Source organism: Oncorhynchus kisutch, linkage group LG27 (assembly GCF_002021735.2).
Source record: "Oncorhynchus kisutch isolate 150728-3 linkage group LG27, Okis_V2, whole genome shotgun sequence".
NCBI classification, from domain to species: Eukaryota; Metazoa; Chordata; class Actinopteri; order Salmoniformes; family Salmonidae; genus Oncorhynchus; species Oncorhynchus kisutch.
In genome coordinates this window covers 1,782,203-1,794,822 of record NC_034200.2, presented here as the reverse complement: position 1 = coordinate 1,794,822, position 12,620 = coordinate 1,782,203, and the positions used below count along the sequence as shown (strand labels likewise).

General features: G+C 41.9%; 1 protein-coding gene across 3 annotated transcripts in view; it reads right to left on the bottom strand.

The window, feature by feature from the left end:
• LOC109879592 (zinc finger and BTB domain-containing protein 46) overlaps positions 1-12,620 on the bottom strand; it is a 207,279-nt gene that overhangs the window by 123,213 nt on the left and 71,446 nt on the right. For all 3 annotated transcript variants that reach the window (XM_020471765.2, XM_031807163.1, XM_031807162.1), the window contains exons 2-3: positions 11,085-11,310; positions 9,815-10,601 (exon numbers count right to left, since the gene is read on the bottom strand). In XM_020471765.2, the coding sequence (XP_020327354.1) occupies positions 9,815-10,601; positions 11,085-11,273 (976 nt within the window). In that variant the 5' untranslated portion in view covers positions 11,274-11,310. The remainder of the gene's footprint in view (positions 1-9,814; positions 10,602-11,084; positions 11,311-12,620) is intronic.

Genomic DNA, 12,620 nt, shown 5'->3' with positions numbered 1-12,620 from the left:
AATGATCCTACATGTCTACTGTATACAAACACATACCCTATTCAAAATGATCCTACATGTCTACTGTATACAAACACATACCCTATTCAAAATTATCCTACATGTCTACTGTATACAAACACATACCCTATTCAAAATGATCCTACATGTCTACTGTATACAAACACATACCCTATCCAAAATGATCCTACATGTCTACAACCACATACCCTATTCAAAATGATCCTACATGTCTACTGTATACAAACACATACCCTATTCAAAATGATACTACATGTCTACAAACACATACCCTATTCAAAATGATCCTACATGTCTACTGTATACAACCACATACCCTATTCAAAATGATCCTACATGTCTACTGTCTACAAACACATACCCTATTCAAAATTATCCTACAGGTCTACAAACACATACCCTATTCAAAATTATCCTACATGTCTACTGTCTACAAACACATACCCTATTCAAAATGATCCTACATGTCTACTGTATACAAACACATACCCTATTCAAAATTATCCTACATGTCTACAAACACATACCCTATTCAAAATGATCCTACATGTCTACTGTATACAAACACATACCCTATTCAAAATGATCCTACATGTCTACAAACACATACCCTATTCAAAATGATCCTACATGTCTACTGTATACAAACACATACCCTATTCAAAATGATCCTACATGTCTACTGTATACAAACACATACCCTATTCAAAATTATCCTACATGTCTACTGTATACAAACACATACCCTATTCAAAATTATCCTACATGTCTACTGTATACAAACACATACCCTATTCAAAATGATCCTACATGTCTACTGTATACAAACACATACCCTATTCAAAATGATCCTACATGTCTACTGTATACAAACACATATCCTATTCAAAATGATCCTACATGTCTACAAACACATACCCTATTCAAAATGATCCTACATGTCTACTGTATACAAACACATACTCTATTCAAAATGATCCTACATGTCTACTGTATACAAACACATACCCTATTCAAAATGATCCTACATGCTTACTGTATACAAACACATACCCTATTCAAAATGATCCTACATGTCTACTGTATACAAACACATACCCTATTCAAAATGATCCTACATGTCTACAAAAACATACCCTATTCAAAATGATCCTACATGTCTACTGTATACAAACACATACCCTATTCAAAATGATCCTACATGTCTACTGTATACAAACACATACCCTATTCAAAATGATCCTACATGTCTACTGTATACAAACACATACCCTATTCAAAATGATCCTACATGTCTACAAACACATACCCTATTCAAAATGATCCTACATGTCTACTGTATACAAACACATACTCTATTCAAAATGATCCTACATGTCTACTGTATACAAACACATACCCTATTCAAAATGATCCTACATGCTTACTGTATACAAACACATACCCTATTCAAAATGATCCTACATGTCTACTGTATACAAACACATACCCTATTCAAAATGATCCTACATGTCTACAAACACATACCCTATTCAAAATGATCCTACATGTCTACTGTATACAAACACATACCCTATTCAAAATGATCCTACATGTCTACTGTATACAAACACATATCCTCTTCAAAATGATCCTACATGTCTACAACCACATACCCTATTCAAAATGATCCTACATGTCTACTGTATACAAACACATACCCTATTCAAAATGATCGTACCTGTCGACAAACACATACCCTATTCAAAATGATCCTACATGTCTACAAACACATATCCTATTCAAAATGATCCTACATGTCTACTGTATACAAACACATACCCTATTCAAAATGATCCTACATGTCTACAAACACATACCCTATTCAAAATGATCCTACATGTCTACTGTATACAAACACATACCCTATTCAAAATGATCCTACATGTCTACTGTATACAAACACATACCCTATTCAAAATGATCCTACATGTCTACAAACACATACCCTATTCAAAATGATCCTACATGTCTACTGTATACAAACACATACTCTATTCAAAATGATCCTACATGTCTAGTGTATACAAACACATACCCTATTCAAAATGATCCTACATGCTTACTGTATACAAACACATACCCTATTCAAAATGATCCTACATGTCTACTGTATACAAACACATACCCTATTCAAAATGATCCTACATGTCTACTGTATACAAACACATACCCTATTCAAAATTATCCTACATGTCTACTGTATACAAACACATACCCTATTCAAAATGATCCTACATGTCTACTGTATACAAACTCATACCCTATTCAAAATGATCCTACATGTCTACTGTATACAAACACATACCCTATCCAAAATGATCCTACATGTCTACAACCACATACCCTATTCAAAATGATCCTACATGTCTACTGTATACAAACACATACCCTATTCAAAATGATCCTACATGTCTACAAACACATACCCTATTCAAAATGATCCTACATGTCTACTGTATACAACCACATACCCTATTCAAAATGATCCTACATGTCTACTGTCTACAAACACATACCCTATTCAAAATTATCCTACATGTCTACAAACACATACCCTATTCAAAATTATCCTACATGTCTACTGTCTACAAACACATACCCTATTCAAAATGATCCTACATGTCTACTGTATACAAACACATACCCTATTCAAAATTATCCTACATGTCTACAAACACATACCCTATTCAAAATGATCCTACATGTCTACTGTATACAAACACATACCCTATTCAAAATTATCCTACATGTCTACAAACACATACCCTATTCAAAATGATCCTACATGTCTACTGTATACAAACACATACCCTATTCAAAATGATCCTACATGTCTACTGTATACAAACACATACCCTATTCAAAATGATCCTACATGTCTACTGTATACAAACACATACCCTATTCAAAATGATCCTACATGTCTACTGTATACAAACACATACCCTATTCAAAATGATCCTACATGTCGACAAACACATACCCTATTCAAAATGATCCTACATGTCTACAAACACATACCCTATTCAAAATGATCCTACATGTCTACTGTATACAAACACATACCCTATTCAAAATGATCCTACATTTCTACAAACACATATCCTATTCAAAATGATCCTACATGTCTACTGTATACAAACACATACCCTATTCAAAATGATCCTACATGTCTACAAACACATACCCTATTCAAAATGATCCTACATGTCTACTGTCTACAAACACATACCCTATTCAAAATGATCCTACATGTCTACTGTATACAAACACATACCCTATTCAAAATGATCCTACATGTCTACTGTATACAAACACATACCCTATTCAAAATGATCCTACATGTCTACAAACACATACCCTATTCAAAATGATCCTACATGCTTACTGTATACAAACACATACCCTATTCAAAATGATCCTACATGTCTACTGTATACAAACACATACCCTATTCAAAATGATCCTACATGTCTACTGTATACAAACACATACCCTATTCAAAATGATCCTACATGTCTACTGTATACAAACACATACCCTATTCAAAATGATCCTACATGTCTACAAACACATACCCTATTCAAAATGATCCTACATGTCTACTGTATACAAACACATACCCTATTCAAAATGATCCTACATGTCTACTGTATACAAACACATACCCTATTCAAAATGATCCTACATGTCTACTGTATACAAACACATACCCTATTCAAAATGATCCTACATGTCTACAAACACATACCCTATTCAAAATGATCCTACATGCTTACTGTATACAAACACATACCCTATTCAAAATGATCCTACATGTCTACTTTATACAAACACATACCCTATTCAAAATGATCCTACATGTCTACTGTCTACAAACACATACCCTATTCAAAATGATCCTACATGTCTACAAACACATACCCTATTCAAAATGATCCTACATGTCTACTGTATACAAACACATACCCTATTCAAAATGTATATAAACCAACAAAGATATAAGACCAACAAAAACACACACAAACGCGCACACACACATTTGGATGCGCACATGCACCCACACACACAGAGAATTCAGTTCGCTGCTACCTGGCCACGATAATGATATCAAGCCCACAGCAGATGTTTGCAAGTGAAGGGAATTTAAGGAAACCAAGTCCTATTTCTCCCAGCTGTTTAAGTCAACATGCATTTCCATGAAAATATCAAGACTATCTGATCCTTACATAGACAACACAGTGACTATAGGGGGGTCTGGTTTCAATTATAGGATATTAACATAGTCTTGAAAACCCTACACAACACAGTGACTAATAGGGGTTCTGGTTTCAATTATGGGATATTTACATAGTCTTGAAAACCCTATACAACACAGTGACTAATAGGGGGTCTGGTTTCAATTATGGGATATTTACATAGTCTTGAAAACCCTATACAACACAGTGACTAATAGGGGGTCTGGTTTCAATTATGGGATATTTACATAGTCTTGAAAACCCTATACAACACAGTGACTAATAGGGGGTCTGGTTTCAATTATGGGATATTTACATAGTCTTGAAAACCCTATACAACACAGTGACTAATAGGGGGTCTGGTTTCAATTATGGGATATTTACATAGTCTTGAAAACCCTACACAACACACTGACTAATAGGGGGTCTGGTTTCAATTATGGGATATTTACATAGTCTTGAAAACCCTACACAACACACTGACTAATAGGGGTTCTGGTTTCAATTATGGAATATTAAATAACAGACCCTAGTCACTGTGTTGTGTAGGGTTTTCAAGACTATGTAAATATCCCATATTTGAAACCAGACCCTATAGTCAGTGTGTTGTGTAGGGTTTTCAAGACTATGTAAATATCCCATATTTGAAACCAGACCCCCTATTAGTCACTGTGTTGTCTAGGGTTTTCAAGACTATGTAAATATCCCATCGTTGAAACCAGACCCTAGTCAGTGTGTTGTGTAGGGTTTTCAAGACTATGTAAATATCCTATACTTGAAACCAGACCCTATAGTCAGTGTGTTGCCTAGGGTTTTCAAGACTATGTAAATATCCCATAATTGAAACCAGACCCCCTATTAGTCACTGGGTTGTGTAGGGTTTTCAAGACTATGTAAATATCCCATAATTGAAACCAGACCCCCTATTAGTCAGTGTGTTGTCTAGGGTTTTCAAGACTATGTAAATATCCCATAATTGAAACCAGACCCCCCTATAGTCACTGTGTTGTGTAGGGTTTTCAAGACTATGTAAATATCCCATAATTGAAACCAGACCCCCCTATTAGTCACTGTGTTGTGTAGGGTTTTCAAGACTATGTTAATATCCTATAATTGAAACCAGACCCCCCTATAGTCACTGTGTTGTGTAGGGTTTTCAAGACTATGTAAATATCCCATCGTTGAAACCAGACCCTATAGTCACTGTGTTGTCTAGGGTTTTCAAGACTATGTTAATATCCTATAATTGAAACCAGACCCCCCTATAGTCACTGTGTTGTCTAGGGTTTTCAAGACTATGTAAATATTCCATCGTTGAAACCAGACCCTAGTCAGTGTGTTGGGTTGGGTTTTCTTGACTAATCCTTACATGCTTACTATATTCCCATGGCACTGCTACTGTAGATACTGTTTGGAAGCATCATAAACATAGACAGTCCTTATCTCTAAGTCTCTGATAGCATCTCTTCTCCACTAAAATATCCACTCAGAGGATCTTAAAACAGCTAAGTCTATATGGGGTAGTAGAGCCAGCGTCTATGGAGAGGCATTATCAAAGAGGGAGAGAGAGAGACAGAGAAACAGACAGAGAGAGCGACAGTGAGAGAGGACGAGAGAGAGAGTGTTTAGGTATTATTCCATCAATAAGGAATGAAGCAATTAAGCTACTCTCAGAGTTGAGGTGCCCTTTTCTCTCTTATCACTACTAGAGGATGTCATAGACACCAACCGGACTGGATGGTGTCTCCACACACACACACACACACACACACAGACACAGACACAGACACAGACACAGACACAGACACAGACACAGACACAGACACAGACACAGACACAGACACACACACACACACAGACACAGACACAGACACAGACACAGACACAGACACACACACACACACAGACACACACAGACACACACAGACAGACACACACACACACACACACACACACACACACACACACACACACACACACACTCTCTTTTACTAATCCCACCACAGGTGTTTGGTTGCACCTTAATTGGGGCGGACGGGCTCGTGGGAATGGCTGAAGTGGAATAGGTGGAATGGTATCAAACACAATGTTTCTATGTGTTTGATACCATTCCATTCGCTCCGTTCCAGACATTATTGAATCCCACCATTCCTCTATAAACTACCAGTACAACCCCAACCCCCTTCCTCAAACACACAACCCTTCCTCTTGTACAGCCCATATTGCTAAAACTCCATGGTCAGACGACACAATACCAATACTCTCAACCTCTGAAAGACAACACCCCATTACTGCGCACAAGACTTCAACTAAACCACTACTCTCACACATCCAAAGACCAGCTCTGCCAGGGGAAACAGCAATTCAGCTACTGACAGCCTGATCTAACGAAAACCTTTCACAAAATATGGAAGGCAAAATACCACTGATAGGTAAATGCCAGGGTTTGGCTGCACTAGTGCCAAACTCTGCCAAAATACATTACCGGCAAACAGACACTTCCTGTCACCTTTAGTCAAGGCTGGGGGAACATTTCCTGGGTAATGCCAACCCTGCAACCTTACTCTGCTTTGGACAAAACTGGGCGTGCAGGCGTGTGTGTGTGTGTGTGTGCAGTTGTGTGTGTGTGTGTGTGTGTGTGTGTGTGTGTGTGTGTGTGTGTGTGTGTGTGTGTGTGTGTGTGTGTGTGTGTGTGCGTGCAGGTGTGTGTGTGTGTGTGTGTGTGTGTGTGTGTGTGTGTGTGTGTGTGTGTGCGTGCAGGTGTGTGTGTGTGTGTGTGTGTGGTTGTGTGTCCCGGACTTCAAGACAATTTATAGTTAAGTAGGTAAATTAATAAAAAGCTTATACGGATCCGTCCTTCACTCCTCCCTCCCTCCCTCTCAATCCCTTCCCTGCCTCTCCCCACTCTCCCTCCCTCTCAATCCCTTCCCTGCCTCTCCCCACTCTCCATCCTCCTTCTAGCCTCTCTCTCACCTCTCTCCCTCCCCCGTCTCCGATTCAGCCTTGCCCCATACTTTTTTCTCTCTTCTGCCCTCCCTCTCTCTTTTCCCTCCCCCCTCTTCTCTCCTAACTTGCCACCCGTTCCTCTCCTTCCCCCCTACTCCTCCCACACAGCCCTGTCTTTCTCCTCTTCGTCTCTCCCTCTCCTCCCTCTTCAGAGAAGTCCTTCCCTAAACCCCAGAGTCTGGATGGCGAGGACGCGCTGATAATCCATGCGCTGACCCAGGTCAATTCAATTACCCTGTTTTCTTTAGCTGCTACCACGCTTGTGCCCATTTCACAGCCAACTCCCTTAATGCACCCATGATTAGCTTCCCCTCACTTTTAATGATCTACCTATCCACACACACACACCTCGTAACTATTGAAGCCAGCCTGTGTCAGACACACACACACACATCTTGTACCTACCTACGTCAGCCAATGGCAGTAAAGGAGAGAAAGACACACACCTAATGGTTTAATGTTCCCTCTAAAGGAATCTAAACACTCCCATAGTTATCAAAATGTCCAAGGCTCAGGAGGTTCCTAGGAAGAGGTTTGTTATCTAAGGCAATTCATCTGTACTGTCTAACATTTTGTCATCAAGTCGGAAGTTTACATACACCTTAGCCAAATACATTTAAACTCAGTTTTTCACAATTCCTGATATTTAATCCTCGTAAAAATTCCCTGTCTTAGGTCAGTTAGGATCACCACTTCATTTTAAGAATGTGAAATGTCAGAATAATAGTAGAGAGAATTATTTATTTCAGCTTTAATTTCTTTCATCACATTCCCAGAGTGTCAGAAGTTTACATACTGTACACTCAATTAGTTTTTTTTCCTCGTTTTTTTCTATTGTATTATTGACTGTATGTTTGTTTATTCCATGTGTAACTCTGTGTTGTTGTATGTGTCAAACTGCTGTGCTTTATGTTGGCCAGGTCGCAGTTGTAAATGAGAACTTGTTCTCAACTAGCCTACCTGGTTAAATAAAGGTGAAATAAAAAATAAACACATTATTAAAATATAGGTGAAATAAATAAAAAAATGGTAGCATTGCATTTAAATTGTTTAACTTGGGTCAAACGTTTCGGGTAGCCTTCCACAAGCTTCCCACAATAAGTTGGGCCCATTCCTGCTGACAGAGCTGGTGTAACTGAGTCAGGTTAGTAGGCCTCCTTGCTCGCACACACTTTATAAGTTCTGCCCACAAATTTTCTATAAGATTGAGGTCAGGGCTTTGTGATGGCCACTCCAATACCTTGACTTTGTTTTCCTTAAGCCATTTTGCCACAACTTTAAAGTATGCTTGGGGTCATTGTCCATTTGGAAGACCCATTTGCGACCAAGCTTTAACTTTCTGACTAATGCCTTGAGATGTTGCTTCAATATATCCACATAATTTCCCCCCCTATGATGCCATCTATTTTGTGAAGTGCACCAGCCCCTCCTGCAGAAAAGCAACCCCACAACACAATGCTGCCACCCCCGTGCTTTATGGTTGGGATGATGTTCTTCGGCTTGCAAGCCTCCCCCTTTTTCCTCCAAACATAATGATGGTCATTATGGACAAACAGTTCTATTTTTGTTTCATCAGACCAGAAGACATTTCTCCAAAAAGTACGATCTTTGTCTCCATGTGCAGTTGCAAACCATAGTCTGGCTTTTTTGGGGGCGGTTTTGGAGCAGTGGCTTCTTCCTTGCTGAGTTGCCTTTCAGGTTATGTCGATATAGGACCTGTTTTACTGTGGATATAGATACTTTTGTACCTGTTTCCTCCAGCATCTTCACAAGGTCCTTTGCTGTTGTTCTGGAATTGATTTGCACTTTTCGCACCAAAGTATGTTCATCTCTAGGAGACAGAAGGCGTCTCCTTCCTGGGCGGGATGACGTCTGCGTTGTCCCATGGTGTTTATACTTGCGTACTATTGTTTGTACAGATGTCAAGCAAAGAGGCACGGAGTTTGAAGATAGGTCTTGAAATACATCCACAGGTACACCTCCAATTGACTCAAATGATGTCGATTAGCCTATCAAAAGCTTCTCAAGCCATGACATAATTTTCTGGAATTTTCCAAGCTGTTTAAAGGCACAGTCAACTTAATGTATGTAAACTTCTGACCCAATGGAATTATGATACAGTGAAATATAAGTGAAATATTCTGTCTGTTAACAATTGTTGGAAAAATGACTTGAGTCGTGCAAAAAGTAGATGTCTTAACCGACTTGCCAAAACAATATTTTGTTAACAAGACATTTGTGGAGTGGTTGAAAATGAGTTTAAATGACTCCAACCTAAGTGTCTGTAAACTTCTGACTTCAACTCTATGTGCCTTTTGCTTTACCTTTCAAAATGATATAAGATAATCATGTTACCAAATATGAATTAAGTAGATACAACCAAAGCATATAGCACAAGCTGCCCTCCTTTCTCCTGTACCGAGGATGAAGCTCAGCTACCTGGGACCACCAGCTCCATCACTCTCTCTCTGTAACCCTCCCATGTACCCAGGGTAAGAGTGTCCTACCTGGGATGTCTTTTCCATTGTAGCTCCACCCCGTCACGCCCATCATGGAGGGCAGCGGCGACCCCGGCCTGCTGTCTCTGTCCCCCTCGGCCTGCTGGGTAATGTGTCTGACCGTGTCCTTGTTCTTCCGGTTCTTCCTCCGCCCAGACCCAGAGGGCTGCCACGGCCCTTCTCCTCCTCCCCCCTGATCCCCCTGTGTCCCTGCGCCCACATTGGGCCCATCCCGGGGGTGAGAAACGGAGGAGGGTGAGACTTGTTCCTCTTTGACAGTGATGGGGCGGTAGCTGTGTGGCCAGGCGGGCTGGGAGTCGTGACCACCGTCCTCTTGGCTCTCGTGGCTCTTGGGTGGTTCCTGGTCCTCTTTCCCGTAGGTACTGCCACTACCCTCATGGCAGCTGGCAATGGCAGAGTCCCCAGAGGAGTTGGCCGGGCTGGTACGCCTCCCCAGCCAGGGCGAGGAGCTTCGTCCTGATATGATAGACACCAAGGCTTCTGACGCCACCCCTGCTCCACCTCCCCCAGCGCCAGCGACAGCCCCCATCTCGACGTCGGCCAGTTCAGAGCGGAGACTGATGTCCAGCGCGGCCCTGATGAAGCCGTGACAGGCCTGGACGATGTCGGTCATCTGCAGGTAGCTGGCAGCTGACATCACCTCAATGACGTTTTTACTGGTCAGCGCCAGGTGGGCCGAGTACATGAAGTCCAGGATGGCCTTGAAGCCCGTCGCCGTGACGATGTCCAGGTGAGTGACAGTCGTCTGGTGATGTGGCTCCGCCCCTTTCTTCACCTGAATGATGAATAATAGTACGTTTGGTGACCTGTCGTTACTGTGTAGCCCTTCACATTTACATGTTAGTCATTTAGCAGACGCTCTTATCCAGAGCATTCATCTTACAGTAGCTAGGTGAGACAACCACATATCACAGTTGTAGTAAGTAGATTTTCCCTCAATAAAGTAGCGAAATGTTAGTAGGAAAAGACAAGCGCCGTGAGGTTTACTTAAGATACTCTTTAAAGAGGTAAGGTTGAAGACTCCACTGTCCCGACGTTAGGGGAAGCTTGTTCCACCATTGGGGTGCCTTCTCACAAACTCAACATGCTTAACATAGTATGAGGGTAATCCGTCATTCAAGCAACCAATCAATCAATCAACCCCATATAGAGCAGGCAAAGGGGACAGCAGCACTTAACTGTGATCTGGGATTAAGGCCAACTTCCAGTCCTCCACAACCAAGGTACATAAACATCTCCACAGATCTCCCACACCCACCTGGCAGTAGAGGGTCTTGAAGTAACGCGAGGAGCCCAGGAGGACGTTCTTGTGGGCCTTGAAGATCTTCCCCTCCACGATGACACAGGCGTCACACAGGATGCCATGCTGCCGCTGCTCGCTGAGCTCCCGCAGGAGCTGCCGGTAGTGGGACGAGATCTCCATGTCCTCCTTCCTGTTGCTGTTCATTGGGTTAGCTGACCTGTTAGCCTCTCCTGGATACGGTCTGAGGGAGAGAGAGTTTACAGTTTCATTTGGTTAGCTGACTGGGAGGAAGGGAGACTGGGACGGTGGTAGGTAGCTTATAACAAACCAGTCCACCATCCAACAAGGTTTGCCAGTTACAGTAAAACATTGACAGAGTTTGGGAGTATGAGATGAGCTATACAATTCCTAATGACTAATTACCACAAAGCATAAAAAATGCACACATTGCCTCAGAATCCCTGATTCAAAGCAATGCAAAATACCCCAACATGGCCCAATCAGCTACTGACAAACCAAGCACTGTGTGTTGTACAACCTGGAGAACTGTGGTTCACCCTGGAGACTAGAGACACTGTGTGTGTGTGTGTGTGTGTGTGTGTGTGTGTGTGTGTGTGTGTGTGTGTGTGTGTGTGTGTGTGTGTGTGTGTGAGAGAGTTCACAAGTCCTTGCTCCTCTCTCTATGGGGAGAACAGGTCCTTGCTCCTCTCTCTATGGGGAGAACAGGTCCTTGCTTCTCTCTCTCTCTCTATGGGGAGAACAGGTCCTTGCTTCTCTCTCTCTCTATGGGGAGAACAGGTCCTTGCTCCTCTCTCTCTCTCTCTCTCTCTCTCTCTCTCTCTCTATGAGGAGAACAGGTCCTTGCTCCTCTCTCTCTCTCTATGGGGAGAACAGGTCCTTGCTCCTCTCTCTCTCTCTCTCTCTCTATGAGGAGAACAGGTCCTTGCTCCTCTCTCTCTCTTCATGAGGAGAACAGGTCCTTGCTCCTCTCTCTATGGGGAGAACAGGTCCTTGCTCCTCTCTCTCTTTATGGGAGAACAGGTCCTTGCTCCTCTCTCTCTTTATGGGGAGAACAGGTCCTTGCTCCTCTCCCTCTCTTTATGAGAAGAACAGGTCCTTGCTCCTCTCTCTCTCTATGAGGAGAACATGTCCTTGCTCCTCTCTCTAAGGGCAGAACAGGTCCTCTCTCTCTCTCTCTCCCTCTCTCTCTATGAGGAGAACAGGTCCTTGCTCCTCTCTCTCTCTCTATGGGTAGAACAGGTCCTTGCTTCTCTCTCTCTCTCTATGGGGAGAACAGGTCCTTGCTTCTCTCTCTCTCTATGGGGAGAACAGGTCCTTGCTCCTCTCTCTCTCTCTCTCTATGGGGAGAACAGGCACTTGCTAATCTCTCTCTCTCTATGGGGAGAACAGGTCCTTGCTCCTCTCTCTCTCTCTCTATGGGGAGAACAGGTCCTTGCTTCTCTCTCTCTCTATGGGGAGAACAGGCCCTTGCTCCTCTCTCTCTCTCTATGGGTTGAACAGGTCATCTCTCTCTCTATGGGGAGAACATGT